This window comes from Pongo abelii, chromosome 13, assembly GCF_028885655.2.
Source record: "Pongo abelii isolate AG06213 chromosome 13, NHGRI_mPonAbe1-v2.0_pri, whole genome shotgun sequence".
Classification (NCBI taxonomy): Eukaryota; Metazoa; Chordata; class Mammalia; order Primates; family Hominidae; genus Pongo; species Pongo abelii.
Window position 1 is genome coordinate 122,507,111 of NC_071998.2, and position 19,926 is coordinate 122,527,036.

Sequence of the window (19,926 nt, forward strand, 5' to 3'; positions counted from 1 at the left end):
TGGTGGACAGTGTCTGTTTGAGTCCCTGCTTTCAGTTCTTTTGGGTATGTATGTAGGAGTGGAATTGCTGGATCACATAGCTCAAACTGGTTTACAGAGGTGCTGCACCATTTTTCATTCCCAACAGCAATGTATGGGGGTTCCAGCTTCTCCACATCCTCACCAACACTCATTATTGACTATCTTTTTGGTTATAGTCATCTTAGTGGTGTAAAATGGTATCTCACACTATCAGTGGTTTTGATTTGCATTTCCCTAATGGCTAGTGATATTGAGCATCTTTTCATGTGCTTATTGGCCAGTTGTATCTTCTTTGGAGAAATATCTATTTAGTTCCTTTGCTCCATTTTAAAATTAGGTTGTCTTTTTATTTTTGAGCTATAAGTTTCTTTATATAATCTGTATTAAAGTCTTTCCTCAAGCATATGATTTGCAAATATTTTCTCCCGTTCTTTGAGTTGTTTTTCGCTTTCTTGATGTGTCCTTTGACACAAAAATTTAGTCCAGTTTATCTATTTTTTCTCTTGTTGCTTGTGCGTTAGGTGTCACATGTAAGAAACCATTGCCTAATCCAAGGTCATAAAGATTTACACCGATGTTTTCTTTGAAGAGTTGTGTGTTTTAGCTCTTATATCTAGGTTTCTGATCCATTTGGAGTTAATTTTTGTAACTGGTGTGAAGTAGAGATCCAACTTCATTGTTTTGAATGTGGATATCCAGTTGTCCCAGCACCACAACATATCTTTTCCATCCTTTTATTTCAACTTATTTTGTCTTTATATTTAAAATGGGTTTCTTGTAGCACAACAATGTGAATGTACTTAATATCACTGAACTACATGTGCACTTAAAAATGGTTACTTTTAAGATGGCAGATTTTGTTAAGTGTATTTTACCACAATAAACAAAAATAATTTTAAAAAATAAAATGGATTTCTTATAGACTAGGGGTCCCCAGCCCTGGGCTGCAGACCACTACTGGTCTGTGGCCTCTTAGGAACCGGGCCACACAGCAGAAGGTAAGCGGCAGGCGAGTGAGCATTACCACCTGAGCTCCACCTCCTGTCAGATCAGCGGCAGCTTTGGATTCTCATAGGAGCATGAACCTATTGTGAATTGCACATGCGAAGGATCTAGGTTGCATGCTCCTTATGATAATCTAACTGAATAAAATATAAAATTATAGCCTGATGATCTGAGGTGAAACAGTTTCATCCTGAAACCATCCCCCTCTGCTGTCCGTCTGTGGAAAAAATTGTCTTTCACAAAACCAGTCCCTGGTGCCAAAAAGGTTGGGGACCACGGTTGTAGACAGTATATAGTGGGCCTTAGCTTGGTTTTTTTTAATCTTGACCATCTGTGACTTTTAATTGGAGTGATGAGATCGTTTACCTTAAGTGTAATTATTGACATGTTTCGGTTTAAATCTGTTATATAGCTACTTGTTTCTATTTATCCCATCTGTTTATTGTTCAGTTTTTGTTTTTCTGCCTTTTTTTGGGTTAAATGTCTTTATGACTCTATTTTAACTTTTTTGTTGACTTATTGGCTATAACTTGGTGTTATTTAAGTGCTTACATTAGGGTTTATAGTATACATCTTCAACTTATCACAGACTGTCTTCAAGTGATACTATATTACTAAAGAATAGTGTAAGAATCTGACAGCAGTATTGTATTTTCTCCCTTCACCACCTTTATGCTATTGTACATTTTACTTCCACTGTATTGTAAACCTCATGATACATTGTTATAAACAGTTGACTATCTTTCCTACCCCCTACCCCCAAGATGGATTCTTGTTCTGTCGCCAAGGCTGGAGTGCAGTGGTGCGATCTCAGCTCACTGCAACCTCCGCCTCCCAGGTTCAAGTGATTTTCCTGCCTCAGCCTCCCTAGTAGCTGGGATTACAGGTGCCCACCATCACGCCTGGCTAATTTTTATATTTTTGGTAGAGACGGGGTTTCACCATGTTGGCCAGGCTGGTCTCGAACTCCTGACCTCAGGTGATCCGCCTGCCTCGGCCTCCCAAAGTGCTGGGATTACAGGCTTGAGCCACCGCGCCCGGCCGACTATCTTTTAAATACATTTAAATAAGAAGAAAAATGTTTTCGTGTTTATACATATAGTTACCATTTCCAGGGTTCTTCATTCCTGTGTCTGGTCCCAGCTTGCCATCTGGTATAATTTTTCTTCTGCTGAAAGGACTTCCTTTAATGTTTTTTGAGGTTCACATCTGAATTCTTTTAGCTTTTGTATGTCTGCAGAAGTCTTTATTTCACCTTTGTTTCTGAAAGATATTTTCACAGGGTAAAGAATTCTAGATTGGCAGTTTTTTTTTCTTTCACTGATTTAAAGATGTTCCTCTACTTTAAAAATAATAACTCTAGTAATGACCAGAAACTTAAAAGGAACTTTAATCCTTTTGTTTTTCTAATTACAAGTGTTTGTTATAGATATAAAAAAGATAGTTAAAAAGAACAAAATTAAAATCACCTTTATTCCCACCACAAATGTATGATTGTTATTTACACATTTTTTCATCCTTATTTTATGAAAATGTTTCTTGTTAGAGAAAAATTTGTATGCATGCTGCTTTGTAAATTTGTAACATTTTCAGGTTAATCATGAAATGTAATTGTTTACATTTTCCATGTCATTAAAAATTCTTACACTATTCGTATTTTTTCTTTTCTTTTTCTTCTTCTTTTTTCTTTTTCTTTTTTTTTTTTTTTTTTTTGAGGTGGAGTCTCGCTTTGTCACCCAGGCTGGAGTGCAGGGGCGCAATCTCAGCTCATTCCAACCTCCGCCTCTCAGGTTCAAGCAATTCTCCTGCCTCAGCCTCCTGAGTAGCTGGGATTACAGGTGTGCACCAGCACAGCCAGCTAATTTTTGTATTTTTAGTAGAGACGGGGTTTAACCATGTTGGCCCGGCTGATTTCAAATTCCTGACCTCAGATGATCCACCCACCTCGGCCTCCCAAATGCTGGGACTACAGGCGTGAGACACCGCACCCGGCCTCTCTTTTTTTTTTTTTGAGTTGGAGTCTCGCTCTGCCACTCAGGCTGGAGTGCAGTGGCACAATCTTGGCTCACTGCAACTTCTGCCTCCCGGGTTCAAGCGATTCTCGTGCTTCAGCCTCCCAAGTAGCTGGGACTACAGGCACCTGCCACCACACCTGGCTAATTTTTTTGTATTTTTAGTAGAGACGGAGTTTCACCATGTTGGCCAGGCTGGTCTCGAACTCCTGACCTCAAGTGATCCACTCACCTCGGCCTCCCAAAGTGCTGGGATTACAGGCGTGAGACACCGTGCCTGGCCTATTTTTTCATATTTAATGTGGGTTTTTTCAAAGCTCTAATGCAGTTCCGTCTTACATTATTTAAGTTACTTAGCATCTAAACATTCACGCAGGAAATACAATTTGCTTTAACAGACTTTTGGATACTATTTTAAAGAATGTGTCTTTGAAGACATTAAATTTACCAATGGAGAAAATAGTTGGCAGTTATATTTCCATCGACAGATGTCAAAAACGCCCAAGAATTGAACATAGAGTGTTTGTTTTCAGTATCTTCTATCATTTTCGTTCTTTTTCCCTGTTGATTTCTTTGTTTCTTCAGTTACTCTTGGTAAGTTCCACTCTCTCATATATGAGTATGTATGAAAAGATACATGTGATAGTGATTAAGATTTACCAAAATAAAACATAACCAGGTCTCTTGTTTTTTATGCTTTTTAAAATCCTGAAATAAGTTACAAGAAGTTGAGGCTTTTTACAACAATGGGATGAGTATTTACCTTGTTGAAGTTCATTAAAGTTGAAGGGATCAATAATAGCAAAGGGCCTAGGTGACATTTTAATGCTTCACAACCCAATTTTATAATCGTGTGTAGAGTACACATCCATGGAACGTGTGCATTTGTCTGCCTGTGTTGGCATGTAGTGCTGGTAATGTGTGGCCAAAAACAGAAAAAAATGACTCTTCTGTGTTTTATTTTTCTCCAAGAACCCGAGTTTCCAAACTCTTAGTGATCTGTGCCTCTGTCGCTCATTTCTGAAGCAGGAGCTTTAGTGTTGCTGATAATGTCAGTGTCATTTGTAGACTCACTCAGTAAAGAGATGTCTCTTTGGGGCTCTGTTATAGCACCATTTTCTTCTTGTAGTCCTTTGATTTTGCTTTTCATGTGTAGAACAAAGAATATCAAGATGAATTTCTGATATTTTTCAGCTCCATATTGCTAAAAAGTAGAATAAAGTCATCTAAGATATGGGTACTTCTGAATTTGGCTTTTCTTTCTCTTGATCATTTCTAGCTATTGATTTCCATTGTTTTGGTTCATGCTTATGCACAAACGTTTGAACATATTTGTTTGAGAGTATACTGTTTTTTCTGTTTGCTGTCTTGGATCTTGATAGAGATTTATTGGATCTGATTTGTTAGTTGGTTTACTGGCTGATTGCACTGAACAGCATTTCTTTGCAGGGGTGTCACGTGGTGTGTAGGTACTGTGAATCCTAATTTTGTGTATTTGGGGATTTAGGATACTCAGGAGATACATAGCATTATCACAAATAAACAGAACAATAATTACACTCAGTCTTATTCATGCATAATTTACTATCATGTCACAATTGAATTTTGGCTATAAAAAATTTTCTAAAATTTGGATAAATTGCTGCTTTTATTTTTATTTCTGATTTCTGTCTGTTTTTGAGAAAGCATGAAAGAGTTTCCTTTCCTTTGTAATCCTTGTGAGCTCCAACCTCTTCTCTAAGCAAGTCTGCTGTATCTGCCCAGGTACTGCTCAGGGCCCAGCAGTCTCACTCACACATTCTTTTCCGCTGGTACAGATTCAGCGGAGGTGACGGGGGAACACTGTACCTGTATTGCCTGCTTGGTAAACTATCTCCGGGGAACAGGGATGTGTTTCTCCAGAGAGATGCATATTTATAGCTGCTTCTGGCTTCAGTAGAAGCATGAAACGGGTTTTGTTTCATTGAACATAAGTTCACTTTTTCTTCTCTCTCAATCTAATAAAGTCTGTTTAGGAAGGTTCTCGTGTTATTCCAGCAGAGAATCTCAATGTGCTTGTAAGGTTTGTTAAGCTGTTTGATAATTTTCTTCTGTGAGGCGCAGGCCTGTCTTTTATCTTCTAAGTTAATTTTTTGATGGAAAATACGAATCCTCCCTAAATCTAGGGGAGTTCTGAAAAATAACCAGGTCCTACAACTACTACTGCTATATATACCAGTCAGAGTAGCACTGGGCTGACAACAGATAAATTGAAAAAATTGCCCCTAGGAGCCAAGAACTTTTGTGTGTGATTACACTAACAGGTCGTTTTCCCATATGTGAACACTAGTTATTGAAATAACAGTTCCTCGCATACAGTATTCACCTACTTAAGAGTTAACAAAAGATGATGAGAGCTCTTTCTGCGAATAGGGGTATACTTTTCATGCTGTAGCAAAGATGCAGGTTGGGAATGGAACAGTGGTACATTTGAATCCCTTGGATGCTGACCTGGTGAGCCCTGGAGATAGCTGCTGTGAGAAGCTAAGATCTCTTTGGATAGCACCTTTGTGGTAGCAGCGAATTGGATGCATAGGTGGCAGTGAGAATGCTTCCCATAGAGCCTGCTTGGGTAAGAGAATCAGGAATTCCTCGTGGTCTACAACAGGGGGAAGGGCCAGGGAGGAGGCGGGCTTATACTCTGGATAGCAAAAAGATCTAGTTCTGAATGGTTACTAATTTTTTTCTTAGGATTGCAAAAAGGAAATAAGTTATAAGGCCACTGCTTTGACTTTCATGCTAAAAACCCAAAGTTCATTTTTAAAATTTATCCTTCCAAAAAAAATGTCAAATCAGTTGGATTAGGGTCCCATGCATCTGTATCCTACCCAAAACTGGTATCGTATATTGGACAGAAGATTGGCTTGAGAATGAATGTGATTTTTACCTAGTCATGCCTTTCTCTGAGTGTATGCTTTGTGTGTCTTTCAGTTCTTCAGTGGCCTACTCCGCAGCCAAAACACCTCACCCAGTGTTGACCCCAGTGGCCGCTAACCAAGCCAAGCAGGTAACTTACTGATTTTTACTCCTTTTTTTTTTTTTTTTTTTGAGACAGAGTCTTACTCTGTCGCCCAGGCTCAAGTGCAGTGGTGCGATCTTGGCTCACCACAACCTCTGCCTCCTGGGTTCAAGTGATTCTCGTGGCTCAGCCTCCTGAGTAGCTGGGATTACAGGCACCCACCACCACGCCCAGTCAATTTTTGTATTTTTAGTGGAGACGGGGTTTCACCACGTTGGCCAGGCTAGTCTCGAGCTCCTGACCTCAGGTGATCCATCTGCCTTGGCCTCCCAAAGTGCTGGGATTACAGGTGTGAGCCACCGTACCCGGCCTGAGTTTTACTTTTAACATTCATGCCGTGTCTATCTTTGTAAGTGAAGACCATACTGTTTTTAAGTCTTGACTTTGTTTAAATGAACCATAAGTCTGATAAAGGCCCATAATCCTTTCCCCACAATTTATGCCAGTCTTGACATGGCTGTTAATCAGAGTAGGTCAGTCAGGACCTGATACTGTCTTCATAGGCCATTTAACATTCTGCACCTAGTAATTTGGGGTCATAATTCTAATACCATACATTTTTATATGAGGTATTTTGCTTTGCAGTTACTTTCACATTATCTCAGTTAACCCATACAACAGCCATGTACAGTGAGAGGATAGGTATTTAGATATGTCTTGCTGGTGAGGCAGCCTAGGCTTGAGTGACCAATGCAAACTCTCACGATTAGTAAATGGTGGAACCAGAGCTGGGACCCAAGGCTTCTGACTTCTTCCTGTCCATTGCTCGTTTCACTACACAGTTGCGTATCAATGTCTGGGGTATAGGTTATGTGGTTTTCTCCTGCAATCCCTGTTTGTCAGAGTTTGCATATTTTTAGTGATGTTATGTCTAGCTTGTCTAGCTTCAGGCTTTTGCCTGATAAACATTGTCCCTTAGAAAAATAGGTGATATTGTAAACAGTTAAACAATCCAGAAAAAAGTGATAGGGGATGGTTGGAAGGTCAGTCAGGCTAGTGCTGAAACTCTTCCTAAGAAATTCTGGTTTCTCTTCCTACTCTTACATCTGTCTCTGAGATGAGTAGTTTGTGTTAGAGATCAGAATTTGAGACTGGATAGCAGGACTTGCCTATTTAAGTTCTCAAACTTGCCTCTGTTCCTTAGTTTACCATAACTTAAAATGGCATTTAAGCATTTAGCATTTGATCTTTCTTCTGGAGGTATTTGTGTTCACCATGGAAAACACATGATAAGGCATAAGTCATGGCGAGTGAAGGAACATTGACTGGAGATGGATAAGTCAGTTTTGCTTTTAACCTTATTGTACATGCTTTGAGAGCTAGAACCATTTTATTCATTTACTCCTTCATTAATTCATCTACCTAATATTCAAGTGCTTTTGATGTGCAAAGCACTGTGCTAGGCACTGGGAAGATAGCCATGAACTAGGCCAGTGTGACTGCCTTCTTGGAGCTTGCAGAGTATTTCTATTTTCATCCTTTAATATGATCTTACATGTGGTTAACTTAAATTGAGACCTTTTTTTTGTTTCCTTTTTCTTTTTGGTAATTTATCTAAAAGTGTTTGTCCTTGCTTATTTTAAATTATATTTTTGCATTTACATTTTACATATTTCTTTGTTACAAAGAATGGTTAGTGGTTTAACATAAACATTTTGCTTGTATTCTGTTATAGGGGTCTCTAATAAATCCCCTTAAGCCATCTGGGCCTACACCAGCATCCGGTCAGTTATCATCTGGTGACAAAGCTTCAGGTCAGTTTGCATTTTTGTTTTCTTGAAAGTAAAGGTGAAAGAAGCACTCCACCATAGGGGTTATTGTTCTGGATCACTGAGACGGTCGCCATAGGAATCCACCATGGGGGTTATTGTTCTGGATCGCAGAGACGGTCGCCGTAGGAATCCACCATGGGGGTTATTGTTCTGGATCGCTGAGACGGTCGCCGTAGGAATCCACCATGGGGGTTATTGTTCTGGATCGCTGAGACGGTCGCCGTAGGAATCCACCATGGGGGTTATTGTTCTGGATCGCTGAGACGGTCGCCGTAGGAAACAGGAGTCACATTTGATGAGATGGGAGCGTTCAGGGTAGCATGGCCATAGACAAGAGATCTTCAGCTAATGAAGAATTTCTAGAAAATTAGTATGCCCTTCAATGGCTATGTAGACTTCTGAAATTTTTAGGTTAGTTTGAAAATGATAGAGCAATAGGAGAAAAACCTCCCTTTAAATTATTTTCCTAAAACGGAACAATAGTATTATCTCTTTCTTCGTTGCTGGATGATCACAGTTGAGAGGAATGGATCAGAATGCTAAACGCTATTTCTTCCACTAAAAGGAATTAAAAATTCTGTTGGTCCACAGTGACAGTTCAAAAGCCTGTAAGGGAGAGAAAGTAAAACAGATTTGTAAGATCTCAGAGTATATAATGAGTCAATATTATGAGATTTTATGGCTTCACATAACTTCTCCTACACTCACTCAAGCATAATTATTCTTAATTTAGTTTTCATAGTAACCATGAGGGTTTTGACCAGACACTTTGTCCAAGTGTCATTGCCCAAACCAACTTTATGCAGAATGTGGGTCTTCCTCAGTGTCCCCTTTTTTTGGCTCCTTTATTATAGCCTACCTAATTTGGCGTGTATTACTTCCTGCTGCAAGGGTCTTGTGCTGTCTGCAATACTGAATTTTTACAACACTGTTGATTCTGACATTGGTTTCAGTCATGCTCTTAAGTGGGCCTTCAAGCAAATTGTTAGAAATTGAACTTCATACATTAGCAGCCTGCCTCTCATAATCTTAATCATACAATCATTCTGACTTTCTCTGTAATCCCAACTTTCTGATTGGATACTGGGTTTATCTTTAGTAGCTATTCCTTGCAGAAGGAAACCATTATTGCATAAGCCAGAGTTGTATTCTAGAATTCGGAGTGATATAGAACCACAGTTGGTATCATGTATGCCTCACATGAGAAGGAGGTATCTAGCACTTCTCGACCGGGGCCTAAAGCTTTATGTTAAAAGCAAAATTTTATAGTGGAACTGTGAAGACTTGAGTATTTTACAAAAAGGTTTTGAAAGATCATATACTCTTTTTTCAAGGACTTCATTGGAGAGGTTTTTGTCACTCTTGGAGTTAGAATCAAAGAAACCTAAGGAACTTTGCTTTATGCATGTCTGGGCAAGTAGTGTGACTTGCAAGAAATTTCCGAGATTCACCTCATTGCTGATCATGAAATCCACTCTTTCGTTACGAGGTGTTCACTTCTGTTTTCACTTGCCAGGTAATCAAGGTTTAGAAAAGAACTTTTTTCTTTTGGTAGGAAAACTTCCCTGAAAGGTGCTGCTTAAGAGTTTGCAAAAAGTTTCTTTTTGAAAAAGAGCATTTCTAAAACCTAGAGAATAATTCTCTTATTAATAATGGAAATACCTTCATTGTTTTTCTGATTGTAAAACTATTACATGTCCAGAAAAAGTCTATGGTGTAGAGATATATAATGTAGAGTGTGAAAGCTGCCCTATAGATTCTGTATTCCAGAGATCATGATTTCATGTATATCTCTTGAGGTTACTTCATTGTTTTTTAAAGAAAAATATCCTATATATTGATTTTGTAACTTATTTCCCCTTCTCTGCCTCCTCTTACAATAAATGTCTTGGTCTCTGCAGGTCTGATACAGATCCACCTTACTCATTTTAAGAGCTGTCTACAACCTCATTGTGTAGTTACACCCTGTTAAATTTAACTAGTACTCTGCCGATGATTTAGATTGTGACTTTTCATCCTGTACACTTTACATTGTATACCAGTAGTTTTAAAAATATTTGTACTACTATCTACCCTGTGTTTGTTTATTTTAGAAGGTTGTTGTTTTTTTTTTTTTTCTTGTTGTTGTTTGGTTTAGTTTCGTTTGATTTGGGCTTTTTAAATACAGTTTTCCTCTTCTCTTTCCCCCTTTTGAAGTGGAGCAAGGCCAGGTGTGGTGGCTCATGCCTGTAATCCTAGCACTTTGGGAGGCCAAGGCAGGTGGATCACATGAGGTCAGGAATTCGAGACCAGCCTGGCCAACGTGATGAAACCCTGTCTCTACTAAAAAAAATATAAAAATTAGCCGGGCGTGGTGGTGCATGCCTATAGTTCCAGCTGCTTGGGAGACTGAGGCAGGAGAATCGCTTGAACCTGGGAGGCGGAGATTGCAGTGAGTCAAGATTGCGCCACTGCACTCCAGCCTGGGCGACAGAGCGAGACTCTGTCTCTAAATAGATAAATAAATAAAGTAGAGCAGTAGGGAAAAGATTGAAGATTGTACCCAAACTATAAGTAAGTAGTTAGAGTGAAATAGAACATGAGGAGAATGATGGATTGCATTTTTAACCTTCTTGCATGTCTCCATATTATAGCAATCATGTTTTACATCTGTAATTTTAAAAAAAGAACACGATTATTTGTTAAATGCCAAGAAAATCTATGGAAAATGCATAAATGTATATAGAAGTAAATAGCCTTAAAGTCACTACTCAGATATATTTAGCTTATGAACCTATTTCTGTTTTGGATTTTTGTCCTTCAGCATAGATTAATTTCAAATAATTATAAAGCTACATTATATATAGTTTTATTTACTTTTGTGGGGAGGGGGCTTAGCCTCACATTATAAGCATTTTCCCATACCATTGAACTATATAAGAGTGTACTTTTAAAACTGTACATTTAAACTATACTAGAATTATTTTGATATCTTTTCTGTAAAGGAGAAGATGGCACACCTTAGACTGGAATTAACATTGACAGAGCCACGGAGCAATTTCAGAGACCTCGAGCACAAGTGAGGCAACGTGCTCACTCCCCATGGCCACTGACGTGTCACAGAAGGCACATGCGGTGCTAAGCAGCACCTCACAGGCTGAGCTACAGGGAATTATACACTGGAACAGTGTTTCTGTCTTTTTGTAATATTCTTTTTTTTTTTTTTTCATAATTTCAGGGACAGCCAAGATAGAAACAGCTGTGACTTCGACCCCATCTGCTTCTGGGCAGTTCAGCAAGCCTTTCTCATTTTCTCCATCAGGGTCAGTAATGAACTTAAGTTTTATGGCAAATTACTAGCAATTAGCTTCCCTAAATCTTACAATTGTAGATATATTTATTTACTTATTAAATGTGTATGAACCCAGAGTTCTTACCATGGCAGTAGTACATCTGATGATAGTGGCAGTAGTTTAATGTTCTCATGTAAATCAATTTTCCCTTTGCAATTCAAGTTAATACTTGTTTGTTACATATTTGTGTATCTGTTTTGTTTTTTAGCCTAAGCCTCATTTTCTTTGGGTAATGAGTCTGCTAAATTCTATAGTTCATCTAGTTTGTCACACTGAGATGTTTCCATTCTGACACCATTTTGGGGGCTAGATGTGACATTCAAATTGGCTTTGCTGGACAAACATGGTGGCTCATGCCTATAATCCTAGTGCTTTGGGAGGCCAAGGTGGGGGGGATTGCCTGAGGCCAGGAGTTGGAGACTGACCTGGGCAACATAACGAGACCTCATCTCTACAAAAAATTGAAAAATTAACCAGGTGCGTTGGTTCACTTCTATAGTCCCAGCCACTTGGGAGGCTGAGGTGGGAGGATCCCTTGAGCCCAGGAGTTCGAGGTTACAGTGAGCTGTGATCACACCATTGTACTCCAGCCTGGGCAACAGAGTGAAACCCCGTCTCCAAAAAAAAAAAAAAAAAAGCCTTACTGCATTGAGAGTACGGTATACTAAACTTCTTAGAGAATGTAATGAAAGATAATAGGCATTTGAAATTTGAGGTTTTATATAGATGTGGAGGAATCTGTTTCCGTTTCTTTAATAATAATGATGGCTGTACTTGTAAAGTTGAGTTGTTTTTAAAAATGAAAGAATCTTCTACACCTTATCTCAAGATGAGCCTTTGTTAAGGTGCCTGTTCTCCGTGCCCTGAGCACTCATGTTGAAACCTGTGTGAGCTGCTGAAGTATTCTCTTCCCTGCAGTGATGGGGTTAGACTCTGTGGAACTGAGATCAAAATGTGTCAAAAGGATTTTTTGCCATTGAAGCATTGTGCATTCAGTTCCATTAGAAAAGCCTCTTAAGTTCTTCAGTTTATGCTTTTGTAACTAGGATCGTATTAACCAGTCTCTTTTTCCTGATTTTAATATTTTTTTGAGTGTCCTTCAGCCTAAGGAGAAAAGAGGGTATTAGAATATTATTTGAGGGGGAATATAATATATGTATTTTTTCTTTATTATAATTCATTATGTTTTATACTTCCCAAAGGTAATTTGCAGCAAATTTTAAAGAACAGGTCAATGCCAAGAATTATTGCATCCTTTACAGATGGCTAATAATCAGTCTTTACTTCTGTGAAATGATATTCTTCTTGCTTTTCTTTTTTTCTTTTTTTTTTTTTTTTTTTTATTTTCAGGCAGAGTCTCACTCCGTCAACCCTGGTTGGAGCGCAGTGGTGAGATCTCGGCTCACTGCAATCTTCACCTCCCGGGTTCAAGTGATTCTCTTGCCCCAGCCCCCCAAGTAGCTGGGATTACAGGTGTGCACCACCACGCCCAGCTAATTTTTGTATTTTAGTAGAGATGGGGTTTTTTCATGTTGGCCAGGCTGGGCTTGAACTCCTGGCCTTGAACTCCTGGCCTCAAGTGATCCACCCGCCTTAGCCTCCCAAAGTGCTGGGATTGTAGGCATGAGCCACCGCACCTGGCCCTCTTCCCATTTTTAAAATAACCCAGAAAAGGTGGGGTCATTGAATCAATGGCTTGACACTATTAGATAAAATTTCTTCACCAAGAAAGGTTGTGTTTTTTTTTTATTTTTAATATGATGGGCAAAGGTGTCTAAGTTATTACATTATTTAGTATATTTGATGTGCTTGGTTCCTTAGATTTTAAAGCTAGTTTGGAATCTGCAATTTGAACTTTGCGTGTGTGTGTGTGTGTGTGTGTGTGTGTGTGTGTGAGAGAGAGAGAGAGAGAGAGAGACAGAGCAAGATTCTGTCTCAAAAAAAAAAAAAAATGCAGTGGCACAGTCATGGCTCACTACAACCTCCACCTCCAGGACTGAAGTGATCCTCCTGCCTTAGCCCCCCGAATAACTGGGACTACAGGTGCGGGCCACCACACCTGGCTGATTTTTGTTTTTTAATTTTTCGGTTTTGGTTTTTGGGGGTTTTTGTTGTTTTTGTTTGTTTGGTTTTTGGGTTTTTGTTTTTGTTTTGTAGAAACAGGGTTCCACCATGTTGCCTAGGCTGGTCTCAAACTCCTGGGCTCAAAGGATTAACCTGCCTCAGCCTCTCAAAATGCTGGGATGTGAGCCACCATGCCTGGCCTGAGTTTTTATCACAGTGAATAATCTGTTCTGATTCACACTTGTGTGGGATTTTCTTCCTTAGCTATGGTGTCTTCACTTACAGTGTAAAGAAAACGTACGAAAGGAGAGAGGAGATGGTGAAAGGAGTCACAAAGTTTTTGAACTAGATTTTCCTAGCCCTAAAACTCAGTTCTGTCAAAATGACTGAGTTAGGGCTTCTATTTCATTGTATCCATTGTTTTCCCTAGCAGTGTGGGGCTCTCTGACATGCTTGTTGGTCTTGGAGGGGTTCTGAGAGGCTCTCGCTAGTCTAAGTGCTTCTGTCTCACCAGACCTTCCTTCTGTCCCCTCACTTAACAGACCATCTGCTCCGGCTACCATTCCCACATGCACATTTGTCATGTGTCTCTACTGCTGCAGCTTTGCTCATCTTGCCAGAAGTCCCCACTCAAACTTCCGCTACAGAAAGCTCAGCCATCCCCCAGTGGGCTCTCAACTGCTATCCCCGTCGTATCTCACCCACAAACTGCTTCTCTGCTTAGAGATCATAGAGTGGCCTTACTGCTTCTGAGATAGGTGCTTTGACTCTGTTGTCATTTATCTTCTAGATTGTAAATTCCTGAGGGCGGTTTGTATGAATGAATGATAAAATGGAATATTAAGAGGGCAATATTGTGCCTTGGTTTGTTCCTTTTTAATTTCTCTTTTTCCACTTGTTAGGACTGGCTTTAATTTTGGGATAATCACACCAACACCGTCTTCTAATTTCACTGCTGCACAAGGTACAGACTCTGTTCAGTAGCATTACTCATGTGTTTTCTCTAAACAAGTACAGGTTATTTTTGCCCACATGTTAGTATCTGACTTGTTCCTGAGTCTTACTTACAGTATCTGCAATAAGCTCAGTGTTGATAATGTGCATTAGAAATATGCTTAATTTAAGAAACTGATGTGAAGGATTTCTATTTTTATAATTAAGGACAAGGAAAGGATTTGCTTCTAGAAAATCAGGGCTGTGCTTTAACATTTAAACGTTAGCATGTGAATTAAAATTTCTCCATTTTTTATCTGTAATTTAAAATTTCATCAATTTATAGGGTGAGTCTGTAGGGCAAGATAGACATGGTAATAGATAGGCTGTAGAAATGAAAGACCAAACTCGTTTTTTTCCTTGATAACATACCAGCAAACACACTCATCCCATGCATGTTGTTAAAAATCCATCAATAGACTGGGCGCAGTGGCTCACGCCTATAATCCCAGCACTTTGGGAGGCCGAGGCAGGTGGGTCACCTGAGGTCAGGAGTTCAAGACCAGCCTGACCAACATGGAGAAACCCCGTGTCTACTAAAAATACAAAATTAGCCAGCCGTGGTGGCGCATACCTATAATCCCAGCTACTCAGGAGGCTGAGGCAGGAGAATTGCTTGAACCTGGGAGGCAAGGTTGCAGTGAGCCAAGATTGTGCCGTTACACTCCAGCCTGGGCAATGAGAGTGAAACTCCGTCCCCCCCCAAAAAAAACATCCATCAATAGCATGTTTTTAACATTTAAAAGAATTTGAAAACCTATAAAGAAACCAGATCTGTTTGTTAAGTGCCTTTCAGTTATCCATTTATAATTTAGTCTTTTATTTTATTTATTTATTTTGAGATGGAGTCTCACTCTTGTCATCCAGGCTGGAGTGTAATGGCGCAATTGCAGTTCACTGTATCCCCCACCTGCTGGGTTCCAGCGATTCTCCTACCTCAGCCTCCTGAGTAGCTGGGATTACAGGCGCCCACCACCACATCCGGCTAATTTTTGTATTTTTAGTAGAGACAGGGTTTCACCATGTTGATCAGGCTGGTCTCGAACTCCTGACCTCGTGATCCACCTGCCTTGGCCTCCCAAAGTGCTGAGATTACAGGTGTAAGCCACCATGCCCGGCCTCGTTACTCTTTTATTTATTAACCGCTGTTGTTTGACCGGCCTTATGGGTGCTTTACCCATATTTCATGCGATCTTTGTAACAGCTCAATGAGGGTAGGTATTGTAATGATCTAGATTTTCCAAATGGGGGAATTGAGGCTCAGAGAGGTAAAGCAACCTTTCCAGATTCACACAACCAGCGAGTGGCAGAGTGCGTAACTCCAGAGCCCATGTCATTGACACCAGACCGTACTGCCTCTGTCCAATAGCTGACTTAGTAGAGCACTAATAAGTAGCCATTAATTATACATAAAAATGATTTTCTGTGGACTGACACTTTATTTGCTCATAAAAATGAAGGAAGAACTTCCATTTTGAATCAAGTCCTGGTCTATCAGGAGGTCCACAGGCCATTGCTGTGCTGAGGATGTTATTAAGGAAAGCACACAGCTAGGGTAAATTAAGGGAAGAGGCTTTTTTATTTCTCTTTGGGATATGTTAATTTCACGTATTCTAGATATTTTGTATTTGTTGTGATTTAATGGTCATAAAAAAAATATTTTTTCCTTTTCACCTCAGACGACTCAGAGCTGATGTTTGTGTGGAGAAGCACTCATTCCACCTCCTTAGAGAAAGCTGCTGTGAGAACAAGGCACCCTGACTCTGTAGAGGGAGGAGAGAAACTTTGGCTTAGAAACACAATCAATGGAAATGTAATGGGTCATCTTTTGCTAAATCCAACCCATTTTCTAATTTCTTTTTCTTGCTAGGGGCAACACCCTCCACTAAAGAGTCAAGCCAGCTGGATGCATTCTCATTTGGTGGGGGAAGCAAACCTTCTTATGAGGCCATTCCTGAAAGCTCACCTCCCTCAGGAATCACATCCGCATCAAACACCACCCCAGGAGAACCTGCCACATCTAGCAGCAGACCTGTGGCACCTTCTGGAACTGCTCTTTCCACCACCTCTAGTAAGCTGGAAACCCCACCGTCCAAGCTGGGAGAGCTTCTGTTTCCAAGTTCTTTGGCTGGAGAGACTCTGGGAAGTTTTTCAGGACTGCGTGTTGGCCAAGCAGATGATTCTACAAAGCCAACCAATAAGGCTTCATCCACAAGCCTAACTAGTACCCAGCCAACCAAGACGTCAGGCGTGCCCTCAGGGTTTAATTTTACTGCCCCCCCAGTGTTAGGGAAGCAAACGGAGCCCCCTGTGACCTCCTCTGCAACCACCACCTCAGTAGCACCACCAGCAGCCACCAGCACTTCCTCAACTGGCGTTTTTGGCAGTCTGCCGGTCACCAGTGCAGGATCCTCTGGGGTCATCAGTTTTGGTGGGACATCTCTAAGTGGTGGCAAGACTAGTTTTTCATTTGGAAGCCAACAGACCAATAGCACAGTGCCCCCATCTGCCCCACCGCCTACTACAGCTGCCACTCCCCTTCCAACATCATTCCCCACATTGTCGTTCGGTAGCCTCCTGAGTTCAGCAACTACCCCCTCCCTGCCTATGTCCTCTGGCAGAAGCACAGAAGAGGCCACTTCATCAGCTTTGCCTGAGAAGCCAGGTGACAGTGAGGTCTCAGCATCAGCAGCCTCACTTCTAGAGGAGCAACAGTCAGCCCAGCTTCCCCAGGCTCCTCCGCAAACTTCTGACTCTGTTAAAAAAGAACCTGCTCTTGCCCAGCCTGCAGTCAGCAACTCTGGCACTGCAGCATCTAGTACTAGTCTTGTAGCACTTTCTGCAGAGGCTACCCCAACCACCACCGGGGTCCCTGATGCCAGGTCGGAGGCAGTACCACCTGCTTCCTCCTTTTCTGTGCCTGGGCAGACCGCTGTCACAGCAGCTGCTATCTCAAGTGCAGGCCCTGTGGCCGTCGAAACATCAAGTGCCCCCATAACCTCCAGCACCACGTCCGTTGTTGCTCCCGGCCCATCTGCAGAGGCAGCAGCATTTGGTACCGTCACTTCTGGCTCATCAGTCTTTGCTCAGCCCCCTGCTGCCAGTTCTAGCTCAGCTTTCAACCAGCTCACCAACAACACAGCCACTGCCACTTCTGCCATGCCCGTGTTTGGGCAAGTGGCAGCCAGCACTGCACCAAGTCTGTTTGGGCAGCAGACTGGTAGCACAGCCAGCACAGCAGCTGCCACACCACAGGTCAGCAGCTCAGGGTTTAGCAGCCCAGCTTTTGGCACCACAGCCCCAGGGGTCTTTGGACAGACAACCTTCGGGCAGGCCTCAGTGTTTGGGCAGTCAGCGAGCAGTGCCGCAAGTGGCTTTTCCTTCAGTCAGCCTGGGTTCAGTTCCGTGCCTGCCTTCGGTCAGCCTGCTTCCTCCACCCCCACATCCACCAGTGGAAGTGTCTTTGGTGCCGCCTCAAGTACCAGTAGCTCCAGTTCCTTCTCATTTGGACAGTCTTCTGCCAACACAGGAGGGGGGCTGTTTGGCCAAAGCAACGCTCCTGCTTTTGGGCAGAGTCCTGGCTTTGGACAGGGAGGCTCTGTATTTGGTGGTACCTCAGCTGCCACCACAACAGCAGCATCCTCTGGGTTCAGCTTTTGTCAAGCTTCAGGTAAGAATTTGTGGAAGCTTTTTACTTTGTTTCCCTCTCTGCTATTTGAAACATTAGCAACAGACCCCTATTTTGTAATTAAAGGAGAGACTCAAAACCCAAAAATAATCTGTAGGTTAAAGAAGACAGCTTGGAGCACATGTGGTCTCAGGAACTTGTTTGGGCTAATTGGCTGGATCTGTTACAGCTTAATGCAGCGCCAGTTTTGCTTCTTAGCAAATTGTCCACTCTACAAGCCAACAGAGTGCCAGTTTCATGGGGAAAAATCAAGCATCTTTAGTTGAGGTCCTGGCAAGTAATTTAATGAACGATAAATAGGAAATTTCAAATTTGGAAGGCACTGTAGAGATCATTATACCCAAAGCTGTCAAGCCTCAAGGAGACTGCTCTAATGTCAGGATAGTGCCAGTGGAACCAGCAAGAGAGTCCAAGTGTCATCATAGTCCACCTCCCTGCTAGTGTTTTCTGTCTCCTCTGACACCATCTTTCTTACTGTAATGGCAGTCACTGATATTTGATTTGGGTTCTTTTCTATTTTCAGTGTTGTGACTTTTTGTAAAAACTACAGTTTACTGTTTTTGACAGTGAAACCTAATTCTTCACTATTGCATTTTCCATTTTAGCAGCTACTTTTACTTGTAAAAGTTATCAATAAGCAAGGCAGTTTGAAAATCTGTCCTGAGATTTGCTTTCTGATAGTTATCTTATGAAAGGTAATTCTTCAGCAATAGACTCTAGGAGAAAAGCAAGGATCAATGACTTCATGGTGGGCAAGATTACTAGTAACTGCTAATTCATTATTCGATGATAACTTGAAAATGGTTCATAATTTATTAGAAAGGAAACATTTTCTTTTCTTCAACAAATGTTTGTTACACTCCTCCTAAATTCAGCTGTAAGGACACGGTGTTGAAAAGACAGACATGGTTTTGAGACCTAGCCAATGCCCTGTGAAGAGGCCAGAGGGCCGCTGAATGATGGGAAATGTGCTGACTTGGTCCAGAAAATGAGCAAGGAGAAGGCCCTATGAGTCTTAAAAGAGAGGAGAATGTACAGTCCGTATCACTACCGCACCATTTGCTCTGCAGTCAGAACCTGAGAAGACCTCATGCACAGGCATGGTCATACTATTTCAACAAATTCAGAACCCAGGAAGGAATCTTCTTTCATTTAGTATCTGTGCGGAAAGGTATCTGAGCTGTCTACTTCAGCCCTAGTTGAGGAATTGAGTCTTGTCCAAGTTCATCTACCCAATCAGTGACAGAAATGAGAATAGAGGCTGGGCATGGCGGCTGACGCCTGTAATCCCAGCACTTTGGGAGGCTGAGGCGGGTGGATCACCTGAGGTCAGGAGTTTGAGACCAGCCTGACCAACATGGAGAAACACCGTCTCTACTAAACACACAAAATTAGCTGGGCGTGGTGGCAGGCGCATGTAGTCCCAGCTACTTGGGAGGCTGAGGCAGGAGAATTGCTTGAACCTGGGAGGCGGAGGTTGCAGTGAGCCGAGATCGTGCCACTGCACTCCAGCCTGGGTAATAGAGCGAGACTCCGTCTCCATTAAAAAAAGAAAAGAAACGAGAGTAGAACTCCTGCCTTCTCACTCCTTGTCTGGAGCTCTTTTGTTATATAGTTCTGCCTCATCTTCCCAGGCCCTGTTCAGCTCAGCACTTCAACCATGTTATGCCATCTGGAAGAAAGATAAACTACCCTGAAAAGAATGTGGTATTTGAGATTCAGAAGAAACCGAGGAGTAGAAATATTCATAATATTAAGTCATTAGAAAGAATTTCTGGTCACTGAAAGTGAGGATAAGCTATTCTTAGCCCCCATCCACGTGGGGTTTGGTAGGAGAGGATTCATTCCCCAGGGCTTTAGAACTTACACTATTTTAAAATGTTAGCAATGAAAAATGGTCTTTAAAGTATTTGCTCAAACTTTTCTCCATACTAGATGGGGAAACATTTTATTCATACGTTGATTTATTATGGGCTATCTT

The 19,926-nt window shown here is 41.3% G+C and overlaps 1 protein-coding gene and 1 long non-coding RNA gene across 12 annotated transcripts in view; one reads left to right on the forward strand and one right to left on the reverse strand.

Annotated features, from left to right (window-relative positions):
• Window positions 1–19,926, forward strand: part of NUP214 (nucleoporin 214) — a 108,160-nt gene that overhangs the window by 54,752 nt on the left and 33,482 nt on the right. For 10 of the 11 annotated variants that reach the window (XM_024252122.3, XM_054520716.2, XM_054520721.2 and 7 more), the window contains exons 25-29: window positions 6,009–6,084; window positions 7,772–7,850; window positions 11,086–11,170; window positions 14,167–14,228; window positions 16,128–17,927. In XM_024252122.3, coding sequence (XP_024107890.2) covers window positions 6,009–6,084; window positions 7,772–7,850; window positions 11,086–11,170; window positions 14,167–14,228; window positions 16,128–17,927 — 2,102 coding nt within the window. Of the gene's footprint in view, window positions 1–6,008; window positions 6,085–7,771; window positions 7,851–8,880; window positions 9,385–11,085; window positions 11,171–14,166; window positions 14,229–16,127; window positions 17,928–19,926 lie in introns of those variants that run through there. The other variant, XM_054520722.2, reaches the window with a different exon arrangement.
• On the reverse strand, window positions 7,737–8,975 carry LOC129048031 (uncharacterized). The gene is made up of 2 exons (XR_008510032.1): window positions 8,728–8,975; window positions 7,737–8,474 (listed from the first exon to the last, which is right to left on the reverse strand). It is a non-coding gene; the product is annotated as an uncharacterized LOC129048031 (long non-coding RNA).